This window comes from Macaca mulatta, chromosome 16, assembly GCF_049350105.2.
Source record: "Macaca mulatta isolate MMU2019108-1 chromosome 16, T2T-MMU8v2.0, whole genome shotgun sequence".
Taxonomy (NCBI): domain Eukaryota; kingdom Metazoa; phylum Chordata; class Mammalia; order Primates; family Cercopithecidae; genus Macaca; species Macaca mulatta.
Window position 1 is genome coordinate 64,660,073 of NC_133421.1, and position 26,597 is coordinate 64,686,669.

General features: G+C 44.8%; 2 protein-coding genes and 1 long non-coding RNA gene across 9 annotated transcripts in view; 2 read left to right on the plus strand and 1 right to left on the minus strand.

Annotated features, from left to right (window-relative positions):
- Nucleotides 1-5,189, plus strand: part of WIPF2 (WAS/WASL interacting protein family member 2) — a 70,446-nt gene extending 65,257 nt beyond the window's left edge. For all 4 annotated transcript variants that reach the window (XM_077971589.1, XM_077971588.1, XM_077971587.1 and 1 more), the window contains one exon: nt 770-5,189. In XM_077971589.1, coding sequence (XP_077827715.1) covers nt 770-810 — 41 coding nt within the window. In that variant the 3' untranslated portion in view covers nt 811-5,189. The remainder of the gene's footprint in view (nt 1-769) is intronic.
- LOC144335685 (uncharacterized) lies at nt 4,485-10,420 on the minus strand. The gene is made up of 2 exons (XR_013406743.1): nt 10,271-10,420; nt 4,485-5,644 (listed from the first exon to the last, which is right to left on the minus strand). It is a non-coding gene; the product is annotated as an uncharacterized LOC144335685 (long non-coding RNA).
- A 251-nt stretch (nt 10,421-10,671) lies between these two features.
- On the plus strand, nt 10,672-26,376 carry CDC6 (cell division cycle 6). Of its 4 annotated transcripts, none has more exons than XM_015119579.3 (12): nt 10,672-10,942; nt 12,279-12,469; nt 13,903-14,184; nt 14,313-14,512; nt 15,686-15,861; nt 16,180-16,286; nt 16,593-16,732; nt 17,562-17,662; nt 18,910-18,974; nt 24,008-24,207; nt 24,929-25,069; nt 25,373-26,376. In XM_015119579.3, the coding sequence occupies exons 2-12, from the start codon at nt 12,292-12,294 to the stop codon at nt 25,460-25,462; spliced, it is 1,680 nt and encodes a 559-aa protein (XP_014975065.2). In that variant the 5' UTR covers nt 10,672-10,942; nt 12,279-12,291; the 3' UTR covers nt 25,463-26,376. The 4 variants fall into 4 exon arrangements, with proteins under 4 accessions (XP_014975065.2, XP_001097097.2, XP_077827704.1 ...); XM_001097097.5 differs by having other exon boundaries at nt 10,672-10,931; XM_077971577.1 differs by lacking the exon at nt 10,672-10,942 and adding an exon at nt 11,746-11,884.
- Nucleotides 26,377-26,597: the final 221 nt, after the last annotated feature.

Genomic DNA, 26,597 nt, shown 5'->3' on the forward strand with positions numbered 1-26,597 from the left:
TTAGTCTGGGCGCGGTGGCTCACCCCTGTAATCCCAGCACTTTGGGAGGCTGAGGCAGGCGGATCATGAGGTCAGGAGATCAAGACCATCCTGGCTAACACAGTGAAACCCCATCTCTACTAAAAATACAAAAAATTAGCCAGGTGTGGTGGCAGGTGCCTGTAGTCTCAGCTACTCGGGAGGCCAAGGCAGGAAAACTGTTTAAACCCAGGAGGTGGAGGTTGCAGTGAGCCAAGATCACGCTACTGTACTCTAGCCTGGGCGACAGAGAGAGACTCCGTCTCAAAAAAAAAAAAAAATTGCTTCTTGTCATCTTCATTGACTTTTTTTTTTTGAGATGGAGTCTCCCTCTCATCGCCCAGGCTGGAGTACAGTTCTTGGCTCAACCCAACCTCTGCCTCCCAGGTTCAAGTGATTCTCCTACCTAAGCCTCCCAAGTAGCTAGGATTATAGGCATGTGCCACCATGCCTGGATTATTTTTGTAATTTTAGTAGAGACTGGGTTTTGCCTTGTTGGCCAGGCTGGTCTCAAACTCCTGACCTCAGGTGATCCACCTGCCTTGGCCTCCCAAAGTGCTGGTATTACAGGCGTGAGCCACTGTACCTGGCCTCTCATCTTCATTTTCTTAAGCAAAACAACAATAAAACTTAGTCCCCAGATTTTAAAGATTAGCTTAAAGAACCTGTCTTTCATTTTAGAAATGTGTGGGTTGTTCCGATTCTGGTGGGTGACCTGTATGTGTGTGGTTTTTATTTTGTTTTTTTTCAGCTGCCCGTGGAGCCCCACCTCTGCCACCCATTCTCAGGTGAAGCCTGGCTTGGTCCTGTTCCTCAGGAAAAGGATGGACCTTCTCTTCTTCTCAGATGGTCCCTTCCATTCCCCTGAAACCTGCATGAGAGCTCCTAACATGTTTCTCCAATGCAACCAACCCCTAGACTCCAAGTGTCCTCCCAGCTCACCTCCATCTATGCATCTCGTCTCTGGATTTGGTGATCAGACTCTTTATATTGACAGTAGGATCTCAAACCCTGCATCCATCCTTCCTCCAGCAAGCCCTGCTAAGCCACATGAGGAACAAGTTTCCGTGTCTCCTGCCTTCCTCTTGGGGAAAGGTGCCTTGTTGTGATGAATTAACTCACTGTTGGGGCAGGGTGGGGAATGGTACTCCTTCCTTCTCCTGTCCACGGTAGGGGAAGCTTGGCAGGTATATTATATTTCATCATTTAGGAGGCTGACATGACCAGGACTTATGGGTGGGAGGGGAGCATTTTTAGTGAAGCAAGAAAGGAGTTTGCCAAGAGGTGATCTGTTTTAAAGGTCATATTTGGAGAAAGGGCATGGAATTGGGTCTGCTTTATTTTAGGGGTATTTTGTTTTTGTTCTTACCTGCTGCCTGCCCCCACCACCCCAGGGATAAATTGGATATAAACACTAAATACTAATCAGTTGAACTTAACATTTAATAAAAAGAGAGGGTGAAATAAACTGAGGACCATTTTAGAACTAGTCAGTTCTCTGCAGCAAAGGGACCAGGAGCCATTTGAACCCTCTGGGACCCCTCACCCCACTGCTTCACGGTGCTAGGCTGAGGGATGTTTTTCCTCCCCCTTACCACCCATGCCCTCGAAGGAAATGTCACTTTTTGTGGAGGGCATCATTCATTCCTGATTCACAAACCCCAAAAACCTCTGGTGGGAGAGAGGAAGATAGGGCATGGGCCTAGGCCTTAACCTCAATCTTGAGTCTGCCTCAGTCTTTTCTGACTGGCCCCGAAGTTGTCAGTGGCTCTTTCTGTCCTTCAGCCCCTGGAAGGTGCTCCAGGATAACAAAGAAGGGCAGGTTGAAGCCCCTCATGGAAGGAACTGGCTTTGTGGCGCTGCAAAGGACTTTTAAGTCCTGCATGTACTGAAGTTCACAGCCCACCTGACTGAGCAGACTCTTCCTGTTCCTTTCTCTACCACCCTTGCCTTCCCAGGACTGCACGATTTAACACAGCAGAGTACAGAAGGGTGAAGAAGTGAGCAGAGGCTTATGAGGATATTCAGATACTCCTCTATGCCAGGAAGCACAAAGACTTTGTTGAGTTTTGCCTCAGTTCAGTAGATCTTCCTTGGCAGCCAGCCATAGGTTGTTTCTTTGTCTTCCAGATCCCAAAGAGCACAGAGAAAAATGGAGGTCCCCAGTCTAGGTAGGAACTGTCGTTGGCTGATTGGATGAGGACTTCTTTTTTTCCAACAGCAGGATGGGGCTTCTGGGCTTGACACACCAGATGCTTTGGTTTTCTACAACTGTTGCTACGTGTAGAGGCTGTTCAGAGCGTGGCATGAGAGCAAGGAGACCATGGCTACTCTTTGAAATGGATGGGGAAAATTAGCTTAAAAATTTAATCACACACATCACAGGCTTAAACTGTCTTAGGGACCTTTCCAGTTGATTGGATTACAGGCTAGAGATCTGTGCATGGTGCCAGGTGAAACCCAAGTCTCCCCAGTGCTAGGTGAGGGAGGGCTCAGCAGGGGTAATGTGTATGGGGTCTGCTGTCCTTTGCCATCCCCTAGACCACATTAACTCTGGGACAGACCATGATTAGGTCTGTCACCAAACTTTTCCCAATAATTTTTTATATATCATTCCTCTTTCTAATCTGTTAGCAGTTATCTCCCAGAAGTATCCCTAGCATCCTTAAGTAAACAGAACTGCCGGACCTGGTGGCTTACGCCTGTAATCTCAGCAATCTGGGAGGCCAAGGCGGGTGGATCACCTGAGGTCAGAAGTTCGAGACTAGCCTGTCCAACATGGCGAAACCCCGTTTCTACTAAAAATACAAAAATTAGCTGGGCATGATGGCACGTGCCTGTAGTCCCAGCTACTGGGGAGGCTGAGGCATGAGAATCGCTTGAACCCAGGAGGCGGAGGTTGCAGTGAGTAGAGATGGTGCCACTGCGCTCCAGCCTGGGTGACAGAGTGAAACTCCGTCTCAAAAAACAAACAAAAAAACAGAACTGAGAGAGGGGATGCTAGTGGAGGGAAAAGGAGAAAGTATAAGAATTCATACTGCAGCAGAGTTCCAGGGCAGATACTGACAAGTGACTAAACTTTGACTGTGAAGTCTTCCCATTTATTTTTGAAATGGGAGTCGATGCCTTTTGTACGTTATCAAAGTGTCTGTTTTTTTTTTCCCTCCTTTACTCACACAGAGCATCAAAATATCACGAGTAAAGCCAAACCTCCGTTTTTCACTGGGGCTGATACCTTCCTCCCCATGGCCCGCTGCCCCTCAAATTCCTCAGCACTTGGACTGTGTCACATGGATATTGATTGTGTACTTGTTGTCTCCGCCTCATGCAAAAAGGCCTGGGTCTAGATCTAGTCAGATGGGTTTTTTTCAGAGCATGTTGATGATACAACACCTGTTTCAATGTCTTTGCCTTATACATTATTTGGTCCCGCTGTTAATAATAGATTTATTACTATGTATATTTACTATTGAAGATAGGAATGTGATCTGCATAGTTATCGGTCTACTTTCTATGTTGTAAAAAGCTTCTAATATGGGGTTTAAGGTGGGCTGGCTACAAGAGCACTAAAACTCCTCACCTTTTAAACTGCTCTTTTTATCTGCTTGTGGGAATGTCGTCTCTTCCATGGAAGATTGGGTGGTCTCATGTTGAGGCTGTTGCCCAGTCCCATTAACTCCCTTGTCCCCCCGCAGAAGGAAGAGACATTTCCCAGCTAAGCACCAGGAAGCTGTGTTAAAAGCCCTTGTATGGGTTTGGTTTTGTGATGTTCTTCCCTAATGGGAAAAACTTTATAGTTGTTTCTTACTGCCCTGTGTGGGAAGCAGGGCGGTGGCCTCCAGTCTTTTAAATGAGCTAGATGTCCCTCTTCCCCTTCTCTGGTCACTGAACCTGGACCAAAGCACTTTGATATTCCAGGTGTGATTTTCTCTGTCATGGGGATTTGCTCCAGCTGCAGAGCCCCATCATTTTCACAGCCTAGGCCAACAGAGTGAGAACCTAGGGCTACCCTAGCTGATGGATGTGAGGCTGCTGTCTCCAGGAGCTCATCCCAGCCCTGCTAACTGGCAGCGGCAAGGATACTCGTCACCGGCCATTGCACTGGGGAACTGCCTCACCCCATGGCTTCCCAACTTGAAACCCAGATTTACCTCCAGGGAGAGGTGAGAAAAAAAGTTTAAATAGACTTGCTACAGAGCAACTCAGGGTTGGGGTGTGTTTTAATTCTCCTGATCACTTGAAATAATCTGTAGGCTGAGTGCTTATGGGGGTGGGAGAGAAGGGCGACTCCAGGGTCCTTCCCTTTTACGAAGCTCTGGGGGTGGAGTGTGGGCATCTGAGGCCCTATGATGGCACTACACTGAGCTGTCTATCCTTCTGGAAACCCATCCTGCAATCAACTGCAAATCAAATTCTTCACATTCCAGCTACAGTCTTTTTTTCCCCATTGAATCTCAGTCCCTGGCCATGTGGTCAAGGTGGCTTTCTGTTAAGCTATCCTAATTTTGGGAATGGGAGGGGAGAGAGGAGGGCCATTACAACTCTGCCTTGAAGGCTCATCTCTTCAAAACAAAACAAAACTACAACCACCATCAAAACCACATGAAAAAAAAAAAAAGATTAACTGAAGGGAGGGTTTGGTTCCATTCAACTCCACATTCATTGTGCCTTTACTTGTGTTAGATTTCTGTGCTTTCTTCCTCTCCCTCTTTGAAGCAATTAAAATCTTCCTTGATAACTGCTGTTTCTTTCTACTCTTGTTTCTGGCAACTTGGTGGGTTCCTTCCCTAGTTGTCTTAAATCTCATTCCACTGGTGGCAAGAGGGGGCCTAGCCTTCTTTTCTCATGTCTAATCTTTGTCCTTTCTCATGGTGCCCTGCATGGAAGTCACAGTCAACACTGAATAAATGACTAGAATGACATGTGTGCGTGCGTGTGTGTGTGTGTGTGCGCGCGCATCTGTCTGTATGTGGATCAATTTCTTTTGGAAAATAATTTATTGTATGATTTATTTTGGAGTTATATTCTGATTACAGTGCTCCCTCTCCCAAATAGCATTGATTTGTTTCCCCCCTCTAAAATGTATAATCTGGTCTCAGGTTGGATTCTTTGGTACATTTCTTTCTTCTGGATGCCGTGCAGTGTAATTAAACCTTGCTTAAAAACAAAAAGTGAAAAATGTGTACTCTTGTGTGGAATACCGCCTCAAGTGGTGGCACAGAGAGGGGAGAAAACCTTTGCCTCATAATTTGGGTAAATGTAGTGGTTTGATTCCAGGTCTTTTGAAAAGGTAGATCTGCTGACTTGGGCAGACTCATCTACAGCTTCCTGAGGGTCTTCTCTCCTCCCCTCCAGCTGTATTTTGAAAATTACAGTTCTAGTTGGCCGGGCGTGATGGTCCAGCGCCTGTAATCCCAGCACTTCGGGAGGCCAAGGTGGGTGGATCACTTAAGGTCAGGAGTTCGAGACCAGCTTGGCCAACATGGTGAAACCCTGTCTCTACTGCAAATACAGAAATTAGCCGGTGTCGTAGCGCATGCCTGTAGTCCCAGCTACTCGAGAAGCCGAGGCAGGAGAATCGCTTGAACCCAGGAGGCAGAGGTTGCACTGAGCTGAGATCATGCCACTGCACTCAAAAAAAAAAAAAAAAAAAAAAATTACAGTTCTAGAGTTCTAGTTACCCTTCCTGGGAGATTCTGATAGACTTTATTTTATTATTTTTTATTATTTTTTATTATTTTTTTGAGACAGGATCTTGCTCTGGAGTGCAGTGGTGTGATCATAGCTCACTGCAGCCTCCAACTCCCAAGCTCAAGTGATCCTCCCACCTAAGCCTCCTGTGTAGCTGGGACCACAGGTGTGTAACTGTGCCTGGCTAATTTTGAAAATTTTATTGTAAAGATGAGGTCTCTCTATGTTGCTCAATCTGGTCTCAAATTCCTGGGCTCAAGTGATCGTCCCATTTCGGCTTCTCAAAGTGCTGGGATTACAGGCATGAGACACCACACCCAACCAGTCCTTGTTTTATATTTCTACCTAACTCCCCTTTGCGCATGATTTCAGGGAACCTAAGAGGCTTCCTGGCCTTGTGACCTTTTCCTTGAATCTCTTACAATTCTTTCTACCTGTGTTACACAGCAGATTCTCAAATTGAGGCTAAAGGAAAGAAGGGTGGGGACAAAGCATACAGAATGTGTGTATCTGTTTTTATATGGGTGTTGGCTGTTTTTCCTCACTGCTTTTTAAGCTGAATCTTAGCTGGTTTTCTTGAACTTTGCCTTTAGGTGTAAAAATTCAACCAGACACTCTCTCCTTACTGTGGTCAGCTGACATCATAACCACTAAGGCTTAATGAGCTTAACTTGCACTTTGATCACTAGCAAAGGTCTTGAAGTTATTTCTCTTCCTGATTCATAATGGGTGTGTGTATGAATCACTCTCACATAATTTAGATATAAAAACCTATGAGGATGAGGGAGGGAGGAGAGAAAAAAAGGACTCCTTTCATTTTCATCTGTACTTCCCAGATGGGCTGAATCCCTGATTATTTGACCCATCATTGTTATTAATATGGTTAATAAACTACTTGTTTATTGATTGAATTGTTCCTCCGATTTGAAATAGCCTGCAAATGGAGTTTGCCTAAATGACCTTCGACTTCCTAACCCTATAATTCATTCTGTCTTATTGTGATAGTATTGCTAGTACGTGTGTGTGTATGTCTACACACACACACAAAAGGATACCAGACAGGTTCTTCCAGTGTGATTTGATTCCTTATCCATGATACTGTGTATGAGTTAGCAGGTGATAAGGACACTAGTTTCCTCCCTCCATTACTGAGGCAGAGCTGCTTGCCATGAATGTGCCTCTTAAGTATTTCCCAACCCAATCTAACCATGAACTGAGTGACCCACTGGAAGGAAGCTGCCTGTCTCCAACTTCCTAGTACTCTGCAAAGAGAGGTAAAGGAACTGTGGAAAATGAACTAGAACTAGAAATATGTTAACCTCAGGATTCTGACTGCCCCAGAGGATAACTGGGGATATGCTTTGCCTCTGACATCACTGGAGCCCAGTCTGGATCGTTTTCACACATAATTGAATTCATTCTCCACTCCTAGGCGTAAGGGTGTGAGACTTAAAGGAGTATATGCTCTCCAGCCACAAGTGTTTATGCAAAGGGTAGATGTCCACTTGGCAAGAATGTCCTTTCCATTCCTTCAGCAAGCACTTATTGTACACTTTACTGTGTACCAGGCGTCTATGAAGATGAAAAGTCTTTTTTTGCCGGGCATGGTGGCTCATACCTGTAATTCTAGCACTTTGGGAGGCTGAGGCAGGTGGATCACCTGAGGTCAGGAGTTCGAGACCAGCCTGACCAATATGGTGAAACCCTGTCTCTACTAAAAATATGGGCCCCTGTAATCCCAGCTACTCAGGAGGCTGAGGCAGGAGGGTTGCTTGAACCCCGGGGGGGGGGGGGGGGCGGCAGAGGTTGCAGTGAGCTGAGATTGCGCCACTGCACTCCAGCCTGGGTGACAGAGTGAGACTCCATGTCAAAAAAAAAAAAATTTTTTTTTTTTTTTTTCCAGTTTGGAGATGGGGTCTCGCTATGTTGCTCAGGCTGTCCTCAAACTAGGCTCAAGGGATCCTCCCACCTCAGCCTCCTGAGTAGCTGGAATTACAGATGCATGCCACTATGCAAGGCTAAGACATGGTCTTTGACTCCAAGGAACTCATAGTAGACTTCAGGATAACTACCAGGAGAAGCCTATGCAGGGTATTAAAAGGCTTTATGAGAGTTAGCCAGGGAAGATGGAAGGTGAGTGACATTCCAGACACAGGAAACAGCAAAAACAAACGCAAGAAACAAGAAGCAAGAAGCAAGAAACAATATGATGTGTACCCATCACGTTGCTGGAGGATCATTATTAGTGCAAAGGAAAAGCTTCAAGTAGATAACTTTTCAGTCCTGACATTCTGTGATTATTTGCCTGCTTCCACGGTGGTCATTTACGCCTGTAGGCTTTTCTTGGACCACTGCTATGTTTCCTGGTATTTTTTTTTTTTTTTTTTTTTTTTTTTTTTTGAGACGGAGTCTCGCTCTGTCGCCCAGGCTGGAGTGCAGTGGCGCTATCTCGGCTCACTGCAAGCTCCGCCTCCCGGGTTTACGCCATTCTCCTGCCTCAGCCTTCCGAGTAGCTGGGACTACAGGCGCCCGCCACCTCGCCCGGCTAATTTTTTTGTATTTTTAGTAGAGACGGGGTTTCATTGTGTTAGCCAGGATGGTCTCGATCTCCTGACCTCGTGATCCGCCCGTCTCGGCCTCCCAAAGTGCTGGGATTACAGGCTTGAGCCACCGCGCCCGGCCGTTTCCTGGTGTTTTCTTTCTTTTCCTTTTTTTTTTTTTTTTTCTTGAGGCAGAGTCTTGCTCTCTCCCCCAGGCTGGAGTGCAGTGGCGTGGCCTGATCTGCGCTCACTGCAAGCTCCACCTTCCGAGTTCACACCATTCTCCTGCCACAGCCTCCCAGGTAGCTGGAACTACAGGCGCCCGCCACCACCACGCCCGGCAAATTTTTGTATTTTAGTAGAGACGGGTTTCACTGTGTTAGCCAGGATGGTCTTGATCTCCTGACCTCATGATCCACCCGCCTCGGCCTCCCAAAGTGTGGGGATTACAGGCGTGAGCCACTGCACCCAGCCGTTTCCTGGTGTTTTCATAGGCTCCAATATGCATGCTAAGTACTCATAGCTGCCTCTGCTTTCTCCTTGTAACCGAGGTAGGTTGTTTACCATAACCACCCCTTAAAGCTGGCTGTGCACACGTTACCATTTCAGGTTATTAAGGGCAATTCTTAGATGCCCATGTTATAAAAATATGAACAGTGAAGGTTGCTTCCTGAGTTCTGTTGTCCTACTAAGACATCAGAAATACCATCTAGTCCTTTTAAAATCTTCCATTGTGGCCAGGAGCGGTGGCTCACGCCTGTAATCCCAGCACTGTAGGAGGCTGAGGTGGGTGGATCACGAGGTCAGGAGTTTGAGATCAACCTGGCTACCATAGTGAAACCCCCTCTACTAAAAATACAAAAATTAGCCAGGCGTGGTGGCTCGTGCCTATAGTCCTGGCTACTCAGGAGGGTGAGGCAGGAGAATGGCTTGAACCCAGGAGGTGGAGCACTCCAGCATGAGTGACAGAATGAGATTCTGTCTCAGAAGAAGAAGAAAAAAAGCTTCCATTGTGTGGTAACTTTCTCCATTCCTGACAGCCCATTCTCTTCACTTTTGGAGTTTTCAGCTGCTAAAAAGCCTTCACAAAATGTACTCCACCATCTCTTCCTGTTTAGAATCTGAATCTGTCTAATCATCCCCCTATGATAACGTGGTCAAGAGTTTGATGTTCTGTCAGAGTTCAGAGTTAAAATTCTAGCTTTTCCACTTACTAGTTGTGTGACCTTGGGCAAGTTTTCTCAACTCCCCTCTACTGTAGTTCCCTCATTTGTAAAATGAAATAACACCAGCTTCGTGGGGGTGCTTGTGAAGATTAATAAGCTGATGTAGGTAAAATACTGAGCACAGTCCCTGGCATACACTTAAGCACTCAATATTGCCTCTCTTCATGAACTAGGTACCAATTAACTGATGATCGTAATATTGTTGCTTTCCTCTTTCTAGGCTTTATGGCTCTATTTTATTTGTTACTGAGGGGTAAAAGATAAATGTTTACCATCACCTAGAATTGGATTCTGGCCTCGAAAGGAGCCTGAGGCTTAGATGAGTTATTGGCTTTGGAAGCTGGCCTCCAAATTACTGCGCTAATTTATATTTTTCATTAAAAACTCAGCTTGCCTCTTCTATATAGCTGTCTTCCCTGGCCCTGAAACCCTGGTGTTTCGCCATAAAAGATTTTAAAATTAAGGGGTCATGATTCTCTCCCCACGATGTGTGGATTAATGGTAAGAATGTGCACAGAACATAATATTCTTACGTTGAACGAAATAAAAGCAAAGATTTGGCTGTTTCTCATCTTTGAAGCACGAATCAAGAGATACTATGATGAAGCATAGTTTTTCTTTATATAGGTGTGTAGAACTTTACCAAAAAAATCACTAGTTCAGCCATCAGTAGATCTGGATCCTAGGCTTTTCGCTGTCACCAAGATGCTGTGACCTCTAACCTTGTATACAGGTTTGCTTTGTACCTTGCGAGGTTGAGCATTAGAGAATTAAGTAAAGTGCCTAGCATCATACCTGGTGCACAGAACCCAAAACGGTAGGTATCATGTAGCAGTTCTGAAAATCTAGCCCATCAGGATGATGCAAATGGGTGCGTTCGGCAGTGAGATGGGGAACCACATCTTGACACATCCAGTCGAAGGAAGAGCGCGGAAGTAGAGTCGCGCGGCAGCAAAGACTACGCCTCCCACCGTGCTTTGCGGCGGGGCCGGCCCGTCTTGCCCAGAATCGCCCTGCAGCGATCGCGCGTCTTTCCACCGAGGCCCCGGATGTAGAGTCCCTCCCACCCGTTCAGTGGTCATGGCCTCACAGTGACGCTGAGACTTGGGGCTCTCTCATTGGCTGTAACTCTTCTACTGGATTGGAAGCAAAAAAAGAGGCGGTGCACAAGGCGAACGGCGCCTGTGACTACAGCCAATCAGAAGCGAGGCCGGGCTTTGGCGGGAGGTGGGAACACTGTGGCCATTCGAATTTGGCGCGAGCGCGGCTGTATTTTGCTGCTGCCGGTGTGCAGTTTGTTCAGGGGCTTGTGGTGGTGAGTCCCTGAGCCTGCGTGTGAGAGACTTGAGAAGGATCCTGCACTGAGGAGGTGGGAAGGAGAGGATTGCTCGAGGAGGCCTGGGGTTTGTGAGGCAGCGGAGTTGCGTGAAGGCTGCGGGTTCCGGCGAGGCCCGAGGTAAAGTGAAGGTAAAAGAGCTGAGCTCGCTGGCGGTCTGAGGTCAGGATCAGGGAAAGGGCAGGTGCCCTCAGGGTAGTTATAGCAGTTGTGCGTGGTATGAAGGAGCTGAAAGTTGTAGGAAGGAAATATTCTGGGGTGCGTTGAGAGCTGCCTAGAATGAGGACTGAGTGCAGAGGCGGAGAGAACTGAGGGAAGACTGAACTGTAGTGTGAGGACTTGGGAGAGAAGAGACTAAATGTGGCGGATGCTGGGCTGAACTGGTGATAAAGACACCCCGCGTTCCTGGAGAGAGGGAATTAGAAGTTCTATATAAATCAATTCATGTAACTGTTTTTTTGTTTTGTTTTGTTTTGTTTTTTTGAGACGGGGTCTCGCTCTCGTCGCCCAGGCTGGAATGCAGTGGCGCGATCTCCGCTCACTGACTGCAACCTCCGCCTCCCGGGTTCAAGCGATACTCCTGCTTCAGCCTCTCGAATAGCTGCTACTAGAGGCGCCCGCCACCACGCCCGGCTAATTTTTTTTTTGAGACGGAGTCTCGCTCTGTCGCCCAGGCTGGAGTGCAGTGGCGCGATCTCGGCTCACTGCAAGCTCCGCCTCCTGGGTTCACGCCATTCTCCTGCCTCAGCCTCCCGAGTAGCTGGGACTACAGGCGCCCGCCACCACGCCCGGCTAATTTTTTGCATTTTTAGTAGAGAAGGGATTTCACCGTGTTAGCCAGGATGGTCTCGATCTCCTGACCTCGTGATCCACCCGCCTCGGCCTCCCAAAGTGCTGGGATTACAGGCGTGAGCCACCGCGGCCAGCCGTAATTTTTGTATTTTTACTAGAGACGGGGTTTCACCATGTTGGCCAGGCTGGTCTCGAACTCCTGACCTCAGGTGATCCGCCCGCCTCGGCCTCCCAAAGTGCTGGGATTACAGGCGTGAGCCACCACGCCCGGCCTATTTCAGGTAACTTCTTATTGCATCGCTCAGTTGGTTAAGAACTTGGGCTCTGGCGCCAGAATACCTGGGGTTACATACCTGTTTTTCTGTGACTTTGGGCCACTGTTTATCTCAGTTTTCTCATGTGTAAAATAAAGGCTAATAGTAGTACCTACCTCTTTAAGATAGTTGTTAAACGAATTAGTACCTAAAGTGTTTATAACAGCGGCTTCCACGTAGTAGGTAGACAACAAATGTCAGTTGTTCTTGCATAGATTTGGATGTGAAGCAAAACTGAATGCTAAAATATTGTGATAACATAATTTACTTAAGAAATAAGTGTTAATCATCAGTATAAATTTATTTATTCTCTTCACTTTCACATATTGACTAGTTGTCCTGTTATTTTTTTTTAATCTAGCTGTGCTGCCATCATGCCTCAAACCCGATCCCAGGCACAGGCTACAATCAGTTTTCCAAAAAAGAAGCTGTCTCGGGCATTGAACAAAACTAAAAACTCAAGTGATGCCAAACCAGAACCGACAAATGTTCAAGCTGTAACCTGTTCTCCTCGTGTAAAAGCCCTGCCTCTCAGCCCCAGGAAACGTCTGGGTAAACCATCCATTATATCACTTTTTCACTAGCAGCTCGTGACCTTTCTTTTCTCAGTAAGATGTGTGTCCTTTGAAGGAGCTTTCTAAGTTCAGTTAAGACTTTTTTTTTTCTTTTTTTGAGACAGTCTTGCTCCATCTCCCATCCTGGAGTGCAATGTTGCGATCTCAGCTCCCTGCAACCTCTGCCTCCCAGGTTCAAGCGATTCTCCTGCCTCAGCCTCCCAAGTAGCTGGGATTACAGGCGCCCACCACCACGCCTGGCTAATTTTTTTTTTTTTTAGTAGAGACAGGGTTTCGCTATGTTGGCCAATCTGGTCTCTGACCTCCTGATCTCAGGTGATCCACCTGCCTCGGCCTCCCAAAGTGCTGGGATTACAGGCGTGAGCTACCGCTCCTGACCCTAAGACTACTCTTCATTTTAGTTATTTTCAGAATGGTTGCTAAGTGCTTACCAAACTCCAGAGTTAAGCCACTTACTGAGGTCACTTTCTGAACTACTTAATAGGTCTGATCTTCAATTCCTTAATGCTGAACTTAGTTCTGTCAGTGTTTTAAGTTACCTTGTAGTTACACGGTATTATGAAATTTAACCTCAATATTTGTGAAATTAAAACAAAAAGGTGACATGCTGGATATTTTCCGTCCTTTAGAACAGTGGTTGGTAATTCTTTCTTGTTTTGGAACATTTGTTTTTAAATGGAGGGGTGATTTGGTTGTTTCTGGAGACATGTTTGGTTGTTACAGCTGGGTGTTGCTACTGGCATAGTGGGTAGAGGCCAGGGATGCTGCTAAACATTACAATGCACAGGACAGCTCCTTGACAATGAAGAATCATTTGGTTCAAGATGTCAGTGGTGCCAACATTGAGAAAACCTGTTTCAAAACAGCCTTACAATTTCATCCTGGTAAAACCCGTTTGGTTTCTACTAAATGCAGTAGTCCTCACTTATCTATGGGGGATACATTCCAAGACCCCCAGTGGATGCCTGCAATTGAGGATAGTACCAAACCCTACGTATACTGTGTTTTTGATCTGATAACCAAGTCAGCTACTAAGTGACTAGTGGGTGGATAGCATATACAGTGTGGATATGCTGGCTGAAGGGATGATTCATGTCTCTGGTAGGATGGTGTGGGATTTCATCATGGTACTAAACTGCATGCAATTTAAAACTTGTCAATTGTTTATTTCTGGAATTTTCCATTTAGTATTTTCAGACTGAGGGTAACTAGAACGGTGGATAAGGGCACTACTGTAGTAAGATCAGTGGTGCCATCTGGTGGCCAATATTTGCTGCTAAGTGAGAAGGCATTTTACGTTGGTGGTTCTAAGGTAGAAATTCACCTCTTTCTGGGAGAGGCAGAGGTCTTGCACATCCTTTTACTATCCAATGCTATGACTGACTACATTTTGATTTTATTATGTTTCAGGTGATGACAACCTATGCAACACTCCCCATTTACCTCCTTGTTCTCCACCAAAGCAAGGCAAGAAAGAGAATGGTCCCCCTCACTCACGTACACTTAAAGGACGAAGACTGGTATTTGACAATCAGCTGACAATTAAGTCTCCTAGCAAAAGAGAACAAGCCAAAGTTGACCACAACAAAATACTTTCTTCAGTTAGAAAAAGTCAAGAGATCACAACAAATTCTGAGCAGAGATGCATATTGGAGAAAGAATCTGCATGTGTGAGACTATTCAAGCAAGAAGGTTTGTTCTTCCATGGCAACTGTTAGTGCAGCCATTGTAACCAAGGCTGATGACTCCAAATGAACCACCCAGTGGGTCTTCTCAGTCACCTTCTGTTGTGTCTAATTGACCTTTTATGTCTGGCACAGGCACTTGCTACCAGCAAGCAAAGCTGGTCCTGAACACAGCTGTCCCAGATCGGCTGCCCGCCAGGGAAAGGGAGATGGATGTCATCAGGAATTTCCTGAGGGAACACATCTGTGGGAAAAAAGCTGGAAGCCTTTACCTTTCTGGTGCTCCTGGAACTGGAAAAACTGCCTGCTTAAGCCGGATTCTGCAAGACCTCAAGGTACATTGAGAGTCTGAATTATGATGCTCTTGGTAAATGATATTTGGGTGTTTTGTTTTTGAAACAGGGTCTCACTCTCTTGTCCAAGCTGGAGTGCAGTGGTGTGATCTCGGCTCACTGCAGCCATGACCTCTTGGGCTCAGGTGATCCTCCCACCTCGACCTCCTGGATAACTGGGACTACTGGCACTCACCACTACGCCCAGCTAATTTTTTGTAGAGACAGGGTTTCACCATGTTGCCCAGACTTGTCCTGAACTCCTGAGCTCAAGCAGTCGGCCTGCTTCAGCCTCCAAAGTGCTGGGATTACAGGTGTAAGCCACTGTGCCTGGCCAGCACTTAGTTTTTAAGAGTTAAGAAAGAGGGCTAGGCACAGTGGCTCACACCTGTAATCCCAGCACTTTGGGAGGCCAAGGTGGGCGGATCACCTGAGGTCAGGAGTTCGAGACCACCTTGGTCAACATGGTGAAACCCTGTCTCTACCAATAATAGAAAAAAAAAAATTAGCCGGGTATGGTGGCAGGTGCCTATAATCCCAGCTACTTGGGAGGCTGAGGCAGGAGGATCACTTGAACTTGGGAAGCAGAGGTTGCAGTGAACTGAGATTGCACCACTGTACTCCAGCCTGGGTGACACAGCAAGACTCCATTTCAAAAGAAAAAGGAAAAAAAAGAGTTAAGAAAGAGTAGGCCTGGTGTGGTGTCTCACGCCTGTAATTCCAACACTTTGGGAGGCTGATGCGGGTGGATCACCTGAGGTCAGGAGTTCAAGACCAGCCTGGCCAACAGGGCAAAACCCCATCTCTACTAAAAATACAAAAATTAGCTGGGTGTGGTGGTGTATCCCTGTAATCCCAGCTACTTGGGAGACTGAGGCAGGAGAATCACTTGAACCTGGGAGGCAGAGGTTGCAGTAAGTTGAGATTGTGCCATTGCATTTCAGCCTGGGCAACAGAGTGAGACTCTGTCTCCAAAAGAAAAGAAAAGAAAGAGTAGAAGTTTCGAAGATTGAAGGTTTCTTTAAAACAAGACATTTGTAATTTTGTTGTTTAAATCTTTCCAAATGAAAGTAGAGCTTCCTTACGCGCTGTTAGCTCTTCAAAGACATTTTAGGCTCTATCAGATCTTTATTTTCTGAGGCCAAAATAACTACCATGTTTGCATTTTTTTTCCAGAAGGAACTGAAAGGCTTTAAAACTATCATGCTGAATTGCATGTCCTTGAGGAGTGCCCAGGCTGTATTCCCAGCTATTGCTCAGGAGATTTGTCAGGAAGAGGTATCCAAGCCAGCTGGGAAGGACATGATGAGGAAATTAGAAAAACATATGACTGCAGACAAGGGCCCCATGATGTAAGTATTGTTCTGCTTCATGTTGCTCTGTGAAAATCTACAAGGTCTGTTGCCCATAAAAAGTACATTTTGTATATTTGCTCTCTGAAGGATAGTTACATAAGCTTAAAGGGAAAGAAGAGAAAGAAGATACACCTAATTTTAAATTGGATTACTTGTAGATGATGTGGAGTATCCTTGTAACAGTAACTAGAGATAGGATAGATTATGATCTTTAAACTGGTCTGAGCTTTAGGAAAGTGACCTGAAGACAGCCTATACCAAACATTAGAGGGTTAGGAAGGTGAATATGGATTCTAACTGTTTCTCTTTTTATAGTGTGTTGGTATTGGATGAGATGGATCAACTGGACAGCAAAGGCCAGGATGTATTGTACACACTATTTGAATGGCCATGGCTGAGCAATTCTCGCTTGGTGATGATTGGTTAGTGCTCAATTGTTAATGTTACGTGGTGGTTTTAAAGTATTTTTTTTTAAATATATATTCAGCTTATTTATCAACTATTTTATCTTAAACCAGCTTTCTGCCTTGTCAAAATAGAAAGTTAAATGACTAGGTACATCTTACCTAATAGATATATCTTATCAATTGGGATGGGGTAGGAGACAGCTGTGAAGCAACATTAAGACGCTAGATTCTATAACTGGAAATTTATTTAGCTTTCAGAGGATTTAGTTTTCCCTTTAGGATAATGTAACCAATGATCAATGTTGTTGATCTCTTCCTTAGGTATTGCTAATACCCTGGATCTCACAGATAGAATTCTGCCTAGGCTTCAAGCTAGAGAAAACTGTAAGCCACAGCTGTTGAACTTCCCACCTTATACCAGAAATCAGATAGTCGCTATTTTGCAAGATCGACTTACTCAGGTCAGTGCCAACTATTTTGCCAAATTATGTGTTTCTTGGATCACCTGTGCTAGGAAAATTTAACAATAGTTTTAAAATATTTTTGCCTTAATTGCTTTATTAATGGAGCAAGAAGTTCCTGTGGACCATAGAGAGAACATTTTTATGTGAATTTCTGCTTCATTCATTTACTGGATGTCTCAGTGTTGAAATAAAATCAGGAGTTAGAGGAATTTTGAGATGGAGTTTTGCTCTTGTAGCCCAGGCTGGAATGCAATGGCATGATCTCGGCTCTCTACAACCTCTGCCTCCCGGGTTCAAGCAATTCTTCTGCCTCAGCCTCCCGAGTAACTGGGGTTACAGCACCCGCCACCACGCCCAGCTAATTGTTATATTTTTAGTAGAGCTCGGGTTTCACCATGTTGGCCAGGCTGGTCTCGAACTCCTAACCTCAGGTGATATGCCTGTCTCGGCCTCCAAAGTGCTCAGATTACAGGTGTGAGCCACTGTACCCGGCCTCAAGTGCTTTCTTTAATGACTTTTAAAAAATAGGGCCTATGAAAAAACTTTTTCTGTTGAAAGTAACTAAATAGATATTTTATTTTTGCTAATTTCAGTTCTGATTGCTTTTTTTCCATTTATGAACTTCTACCACATCCATACAAAATGCTTAAATGTGTGAAAACTCTCAAATATCTCCATTATTTATGAGAAGAAAAGGCATCTTTTTGACCCTAAGGAGTTGCCAATCAAGTTTAGGGTTAAATGTGAAAATATTTATGCTTGGGACATAAATTACCGAGGGAGAATCTTATAGTTCAAACTGTCATATTCTATGTCTTGTCTTAAGGTATCTAGAGATCAGGTTCTGGACAATGCTGCAATTCAATTCTGTGCCCGCAAAGTCTCTGCTGTTTCAGGAGATGTTCGCAAAGCACTAGATGTTTGCAGGTGAGTTATGGCACTGTTGCCTCCTTTTATTAAAAAAAAAAAAGAAATGCTGTTAATTGTCTCATGTAACTCAAGTGAATGTGGCTTAAGAGGCTCTGTTCTGCTACTTTTTTACGCTCAGAAAGGAGGACTTGTTTCTCAGTGGGGAGCTCTGGATTTCCACCGTGTTAATGTCTGAAACATTATCAGTCCATTACCTACAGAGGGAGAAACAAATGAGATGTTGCTGGCACTCCCTGTGGTGATTATAGATTGGTTAATTACATTTGTATTAAAAAAGACTCCAGTTTACTTTTCCATTAGCTGGTCTCAAGCAGGTTTATTTATGGACCTGAACCATCTTTGCCTTTAGACTTTTTTCCTTCCTTTCCTTTTGTGAGCACCCCTTCTTCCCTCCAGTTGGTGGTCCCCCATAGTTGTACTCCAGACCTCTTTCTCCCTTCCCATCCCCCTGCCCCTCCTGCTGGGGAAAGCCTCTGTGCTGACTGATGAAATTTCTTCCTTCCCAGTAGGGACGCTGGGTCCATTAAAATGATACTTGCTGTGCTGGCCTGCTGGTCCAACCTCCCCCTATTGCCATGCAGAAGACCCAGGTCTGGCTTATGGCTTCCTGTGGGCAAAGTACTTTGGAGAGAGCAGTGGGAGAGTAAGCTCTTCCTATTGCTAGATTGCATGATCCTGAATTTGAAAGTTTCCCCTAATCAGCAAACTACTTGGGTAAAGACTGCAACTATGAGCAATAGTCATGTAGGCTAGGGTGGTTTAGCCTACACATATCCTATGTATTTATAACTGAAGATATCTCTTTTAGGTTTGGTGTGTATGGGTGGTGCTGGCTCCCTTTAGTTAGTCACCCACACTACATATCCTCTCTCCTACCCATGACATTTTCTCCTCATCCAAGATGTTATCATTGGCTTAATGTATGATGACCTACTTGGCATCTATTAGGAGGAAACCATTGAAGTTTCTCAAATCTGACGTCCATGAATAATTTCAAAGCAATTAAGTCCCCTTATCTGAGAAATAACCCAGTTTTGTTTGGGGGCTTTAAAATTACAAAACATCATAATTTTAAAGTTAGACATAGGATATGTATAGGCTAAACCATGTTAGCCTACATGACCATTGTTCATAGTTGCAGTCTTTAAGCAATAGTCATTAATGTGCCTGCTTTTGAGGCTGGTGATTTGGTATGGTGTTTGGTTTGGCTCACACTAAATTAATTTTAGAAATTTTTTTTATAGGAGAGCTATTGAAATTGTAGAGTCAGATGTCAAAAGCCAGACTGTTCTCAAACCACTGTCTGAATGTAAGTAGTTTATCTTCTTCTTGTCTTCCTTTGTAACTGGAAGCTTAGCTTTTCTGAGGAAAGAGGTAAAAAGATGAAATGAACATAGTTAAATCCAAAATCACCCATTTTTGTGTGTGTCTGTGTTTTTAGTCTGTTTCATCTACTTTATTTCAATCTTGCCTGCCAGTACTATAGTTCATGCATTACTGGAAATGAGTTCCCAGGGTATTGCGTAAATGGCTGGGACAGAGTAAGTTTTCTTTCCAAGCTCTAAAAATGAAACTTGTAGACAATGAGGTTGGATCAGCTCTCTAGGTGCTTATGTTGCGTGCACTTTAGGTCTCAATATAGGTGAAAGCAAAGCCTGATAAATAAGGGAGAATTGGGTAAAAGAATTGTGAGGCCGGCCGGGCGCGGTGGCTCAAGCCTGTAATCCCAGCACTTTGGGAGGCCGAGACGGGCGGATCACGAGGTCAGGAGATCGAGACCATCCTGGTTAACACGGTGAAACCCCGTCTCTACTAAAAAATACAAAAAACTAGCCGGCCGAGGTGGCGGACGCCTGTAGTCCCAGCTACTCGGAAGGCGGAGGCAGGAGAATGGCGTGAACCCGGGAGGCGGAGCTTGCAGTGAGCTGAGATCCGGCCACTGCACTCCAGCCTGGGTGACAGCGCGAGACTCCGTCTCAAAAAAAAAAAAAAAAAAAAAAGAAAAAAAAAAAAAGAGTTGTGAGGCCAGAGGCCCGGCGCGGTGGCTCAAGCCTGTAATCCCAGCACTTTGGGAGGCCGAGACGGGCGGATCACGAGGTCAGGAGATCGAGACCATCCTGGCTAATACGGTGAAACCCCGTCTTTACTAAAAAAATACAAAAAACTAGCCCGGTGAGGTGGCGGGCGCCTATAGTCCCAGCTACCCGAGAGGCTGAGGCAGGAGAATGGCGTAAACCCGGGAGGCGGAGCTTGCGGTGAGCTGAGATCCGGCCACTGCACTCCAGCCTGGGCGACAGAGCGAGACTCCGTCTCAAAAAAAAAAAAAAAAAAGAATTGTGAGGCTAGGTGTGGTGGTTCACACCTGTAATCCCAGCACTTTGGGAGGCCAAGGCGGGAGGATCGCTTGAGCCCAGGATTGTGAGACCAGCCTGGGCAATATAGTGAGACCTTGTTTCTACAACAAAATTTTAAAAATTTTGCAGCCATTAGAAATATGAGTTCATATCCTTTTTAGGGACATGGATGAAGCTGGAAACCATCATTCTTCAGCAGAGTAACACAGGAACAGAAAACCAAATACCACATGTTCTCACTCATAAGTGGGAGTTGAACAATGAGAACACATGGATGCAGGGAGGGGAACATCACATGCCGGAGCCTGTCAGGGGTGAGGGCCAAAGGGAGGGAGAGCATGCGGGACTTAAAACCTAGATGAGGGGTTGATGAGTGCAGCAGGCCATCATGGCACATGTATACCTATGTAACAAACCTGCACATTCTGCACATGTATCCCAGAACTTAAAGTTAAAAAAAAAAAATTAGACAAGCATGGCGTGTGCCTATAGTCCTAGCTACTTGGGAGGGTGAGGCAGGAGAATCACTTGAGCCGGAAAGGCAGTGGTTGCAGTGAGCTGAGATCGTGCCACTGCACTGCCAGCCTGGGCAACAAAGTGAGACTCTGTCTCAAAAGAATAATAAGAAAAATTATAAGTTCAACTTGGGATAGATATCTCAAGCTTTTAAAGAAGTCTAGAGGGTAGAGGTAAAAATATCATACTGCTACAGTAAGCTACACGCTATCACAAATGACAAAACTAATTTTCCATTCCCTCAGCCCTGTTGTTTCGGTTGTGGCAAATGTAAAATGGCCATGAACTACATATCTTACAGTATTTGATATCCAGTGTTAGTCTTTATAAACAGAATAGTAAGATTTGATTGTTTCTTTTTCACTCCTACACTAGCTGGGAGTTAGTAAAATTGTTTCTGGCATTATAGTTCTGCATGAAATTCTTTCTTTTTTTCATCAATTTGCTGAAATAAAATAAAAATATTTCAGAAGTGGCCAAAAATAGTGCTTAGGCTAATAGTAGGCAATATATACCAATGTATAGACTTAGATACTGGTTTCTTCTTCCATTTCAACTTTTCAGATTATTCTCTTTTCCTCCTTTTTCCCCACCAGTAACATTTAGGCTTGTCACTGGCCCCTGTGAGCACCACTAGCACAAACATAATTAAAAGAGGTAAAGAGGTTGTAAGTTCTATCTTTTGACTTCGGGTTTGTGGGGGATTGGCTTTTTTCTTTTTCTTTCTTTTTTTTTTTTTTTTCTTTTTTCTTTTTGTGTGAGACAAAATCTTGCTCTGTCTCCCAGGCTGGAGTCCAGTGTGCAATTATGGCTGGTGCGATCATGGCTCACTGCAGCTGCAGCCTCCCAGGCCCAAGCAGTCCTCTCACCTCAGCCTCCCCAGCTCCAGCTACTGCTAATTTTAAAATTTTTGTAGAGTCAATGGGTGGAGGAGTCTCCTTATGTTGCCCGGGCTGGTCTCAAACTCCTGGGATGAAGTGATTCTCCTGCCTCAGCCTACCACAGCTTTGGAATTACAGGCATGAGCCACCATACCAGGTTGAGATTGGCTTTTAATGGCTCCAGAAAGCTACAGGGAGAATGACTTCAACTAAATATAAGAAGAAAATTTCTAATAACTAGAACTAACTGGGCTTCCTTGAAACATAGTGGGTTCTCCAGCATTGAAGATATTCAGACAAAAGCTGGATAGATGCCACTTGTTGAGATTGTTTTAGAGAGGACTCAGCCATTGGGTAGGGAGTAAAAATAGACTTCTAAATTCCTTTCAGTTTTAAGATTCTTTTACTTGATCTGTGATCTCCGGTTTCTCCATTAGTCCTCTGCAGCATCCCTTTGTGGTAATATAATATTATAGAAGTAAATTGTTGTGGGACAACTGCAAGTGATTTCAGGAAGTAACTTCAGGCAAAGGTTGTTACAGAGCACGTTTCTCTGTCTTGAAATTCATGCATCTCCAAAACGATGAGGCCATAGTCTTTTTTTTTTTTTTTTTTTTTGAGACAGGGTCTTGCTCTGTCACCCAGGCTGGAGTACAGTGGCGTGATCTTGGCTCACTGCAACCTCCTCCTCCCAGGCTCAAGCCATCCTGCCACCCCAGCCTCCTGAGTAGCTGGGACCACAGGCACACACCACCACACCCCGCTGTTTTTTTGTATTTTTAGTAGAGATGGGGTTTCACCTTGTTGCCCAGGCTGGTCATGAATTCCTGAGCTCAAGCCATTAGTTATTTTTCCTGATCCTCTCCCTCTACCCTCCTATAGGCCCCAGTGTGTGTTGTCCCCTCTGTGTGTCTATGTGTTCTCATCATTTAGCTCCCACTTAGAAGTGAGAACATGTGGTATGTGGTTTTCTGTTCCTGCAGTAGTTTGCTAAGGATATAGTCTTATGCAGCTTATTGGCAATTTCCCAACCCCTGGCTTTTATTAAGATGATGATATCTGACCAGGCATGGTGGCTCACGCCCATAATCTCAGCGCTTTGGGAGGTGGAGGAGGGCAGATTGCTTGAGCTAAGGAGTTCAAGACCAGCCAGGGCAACATGATGAAACCCCATCTCTACAAAAAATACCAAAAAAAAAAAAGATGGTGCTATCTGCTAGCATATCTAGTGACATTTTCTCAAGTGTTGCTCTACTGCTGATCAGCTTGGGCAAGTGAACCAAACCTCAAAGGTCATTTGGGGAAGCCCTCTGAAGGACTGATATGGCAGTGACTTCACTCGCCACATTTAGCCGCTCATTTGATCCAAAATATTAGGGAATTTTCCAACTTTTTTTTTTCCTTTTTTTTGAGACGGAGTCTGGCTCTGTTGCCCAGGCTGGAGTGCAGTGGCTGGATCTCAGCTCACTGCAAGCTCCGCCTCCTGGGTTTACGCCATTCTCCTGCCTCAGCCTCCCGAGTAGCTGGGACTACAGGTGCCCGCCATCAGGCCCAGCTAGTTTTTTGTATTTTTTTTAGTAGAGACGGGGTTTCACCGTGTTAGCCAGGATGGTCTCGATCTCCTGACCTCGTGATCCACCCGTCTCGGCCTCCCAAAGTGCTGGGATTATAGGCTTGAGCCACCGCGCCCGGCCTTTTTTTTTTTTTTTTTTCCAAGACGGAGTTTCACTCTCCCGCCCGGGCTGGAGTGCAGTGGCATGATCTCGGCTCACTGCAACCTCTGCCTCCCGGGTTTAAGTGATTCTTCTGCCTCAGCCTCCCAAGTAGCTGGGATTATAGGCACCCGCCACCACACCCAGCTAATTTTTTGTGTTTTTAGTAGAGACGGGGTTTCACTGTGTTGGGCAGGCTGGTCTCAAACTCCTGACCTCAGGTGATCTGCCCACCTTGGTCTCCCAAAGTGCCGGGATTACAGGCATGAGCCACTGCACCCAGCCTTTTTTTTTCTTTCCTTTCTTAATTACCAAGCACAGTCACCATATTTGCTTCAAGGTTCTGTTATTCTGTACTTCTGAGATACTAGGAACTAGCCTGGCGTGGTGGCATGCACCTGTAATCCTAGCTACACAGGAGGCTGAGACGGGAGGATCACTTGAGCCCAGGAAGCCAAGGCTGCAGTGAGCCATGCTAGTGCCACTGCACTCCAGCCTGAGCGACAGAGATCCTGTCCCCGCCCCCGCGCCCCCCCCCCCCCCCCGCCAAAAAAAAAAAAAATAGTTCTCTGGTCCTTTCATGAGGTGGATTTTGTCCCTCTGACATTAAATTACATTCCATAAGACAAAATAGCTCACTATTTGGCCCAGAGAAAGGGTAACCCTACTTTTCAAGTCATCCCACATTATTTTGACATCTTTAAGAGAATAGCGTTATCTCTCATCCTTTGGCCTCTGGTTAGAGAGAACCTCTGCTTTGCCACCATGTGACCGTACTTGAATTTCCTTTAGCTCAAACTTAGTATCATCCGTCTCATCATGCATACACACACACAATATTTTAGAAAACGAATTAAGCTTGACTTATTTACTTTATAGGTAAATCACCTTCTGAGCCTCTGATTCCCAAAAGGGTTGGTCTTATTCACATATCCCAAGTCATGTCAGAAGTTGATGGTAATAGGATGACCTTGAGCCAAGGAGCACAGGATTCCTTCCCTCTTCAGCAGAAGATCTTGGTCTGCTCTTTGATGCTCTTGATCAGGCAGTTGAAAATCAAAGAGGTCACTCTGGGGAAGGTAAGTTGGGATGGAGCAGACAGAGCGGAGGTAGAGATCAGAATCTGCTTTGCAGAGCAGGTATTTTCCAAAAGGCCTATGATATTTCAGCTGATATGAATTTAAAATGGATTTTAACAGTAAGAATTAATACTGGTACTCTATAAAAGGCACCTATTTCCCTTGGGTTGTGGTTGAGAGTTTACCATTAATCTTTTCCCCATACTCCCCTTCATTTCTGCATCTCTCTATGAAATACATAAAGCCCCTTTCCTACGTTACTGTATAGGTTTTCGGGAATATCTACAGAAGCCTGTTCAAGGATTTTTTTTTTTTTTTTTTTTTTTGACGCGGAGTCTTGCTCTGTGCCCCAGGCTGGAGTGCAGTGGCGCGATCTCGGCTCACTGCAAGCTCCGCTCCCCCGGGTTCACGCCATTCTCCTGCCTCAGCCTCCCGAGTAGCTGGGACTACAGGCGCCCGCCACCTCGCCCGGCTAATTTTCTTGTATTTTTAGTAGAGACGGGGTTTCACCGTGTTAGCCAGGATGGTCTCGATCTCCTGACCTCATGATCCGCCCGTCTCGGCCTCCCAAAGTGCTGGGATCAAGGATTTTATTGAAAAGAGGAAGAAATAGGATATTCAGATAAGTTTTTGCAAACCTAGACTCAGGTTTCTTAAATGATTAAAGGCTATAAGCAATGTGACTTTTAAGCAGCATTTGTTCTCCCTTGTTTCCTACCAGTTATATGAAGCCTACAGTAAAGTCTGTCGCAAACAGCAGGTGGCAGCTGTGGACCAGTCAGAGTGTTTGTCACTTTCAGGGCTCTTGGAAGCCAGGGGCATTTTAGGATTAAAGAGAAACAAGGAAACCCGTTTGACAAAGGTACAACTGCTTTTTTATGACAGTGTTTTTAATTGTTCTATTTTGTAGAGTGATGCTAAAGTAAAGGTTTATTGTTAAACGAGATGACCACAATTAGTTAAACAAGTCGATTTTTGTTAGGTAAGGTTTAAGGTGTATAAAGATGGGAGTGTGATATGAATATTTTTTCAGGCCATTGGAAAAAAAAAGTAGTAGAGACTTTTGTCTTTTGTGAGAAAAGTTTAATATGGTATAAGTTTGTGTACTGACAACTTTGCTTTTATGAGTTCTCCAGTGTGAAAAATCCTTTTCTTTTCTTTACAGGTGTTTTTCAAGATTGAAGAGAAGGAAATAGAGCATGCTCTGAAAGATAAAACTTTAATTGGAAATATCTTAGCTACTGGATTGCCTTAAATTCTTCTACACCCCACCTGAAAGTATTCAGCTGGCATTTAGAGAGCTACAGTCTTCATTTTAGTGCTTTACACATTCGGGCCTGAAAACAAATATGACCTTTTTTACTTGAAGCCAATGAATTTTAATCTATAGATTCTTTAATATTAGCACAGAATAATATCTTTGGGTCTTACTATTTTTACCCATAAAAGTGACCAGGTAGACCCTTTTTAATTACATTCACTACTTCTACCACTTGTGTATCTCTAGTCAATGTGCTTGCAAGTGTACAGATCTGTGTAGTGGAATGTGTGTATATTTACCTCTTTGTTTGCTCAAACATGAGTGGGTATTTTTTTGTTTGTTTTTTGTTTTTTGTTTTTGAGGCCGCATCTCACCCTGTTGCCCAGGCTAGAGTGCATTGGCGTGTTCTCTGCTCACTGCAGCATCCGCTTCCCAGGTTGAAGCGATTCTCTTGCCTCAGCCTCCCAAATAGCTGGGATTATAGGTGCCCACCACTGTGCCCAGCTAATTTTTGTATTTTTAGTAGAGACAGGGTTTTACCATGTTGGCCAGGCTGGTCTTGAACTCCTGACCCTCAAGTGATCCACCCACCTTGGCCTTCCAAAGTGCTGGGATTACAGGCGTGAGCCACCACGCCCAGCCATGAGTGTATTTTGTTAAGAACTTTGAGGTTAGGGTAAGAAGAATGAAAATGATCCAGAAAAATGCAAGCAAGTCCACATGGAGATTTGTAGGACACTGGTTAAAGAATTTCTTTCTTTTTGGAGTATACTATGTTCATGGTGCAGATACTATGACATTATGGCATTTTAAAGACTCGTTGAGTTTCTTGGGCACTCCCAAGGGCGTTGGGGTCATAAGGAGACTGTAACTCTACAGATTGTGAATATATTTATTTTCAAGTTGCATTCTTTGTCTTTTTAAGCAATCAGATTTCAAGAGAGCTCAAGCTTTCAGAAGTCAATGTGAAAATTCCTTCCTAGATTGTCCCACAGTCTTCGCTGCCCTTGGATGAAGCCACTTATTTCAAGATGCTTACTTTGGGGTTGGGTTTTCATCTAAACACATTTTTCCAGTCTTATTAGATAAATTCGTCCATATGGTTGGTTAATCAAGAGTCTTCTGGGTT

What these genes read in the sequence shown, in the direction of transcription:
- CDC6 (XM_015119579.3), top strand. Translation starts at nt 12,292, where the DNA reads ATGCCTCAAACCCGATCCCAGGCACAGGCTACAATCAGTTTTCCAAAA. An exon ending in CAGCCCCAGGAAACGTCTGG is followed by an intron (nt 12,470 to 13,902) that starts GTAAACCATCCA and finishes ATTATGTTTCAG; the next exon opens with GTGATGACAACCTATGCAAC. An exon ending in GCAGACAAGGGCCCCATGAT is followed by an intron (nt 15,862 to 16,179) that starts GTAAGTATTGTT and finishes CTCTTTTTATAG; the next exon opens with TGTGTTGGTATTGGATGAGA.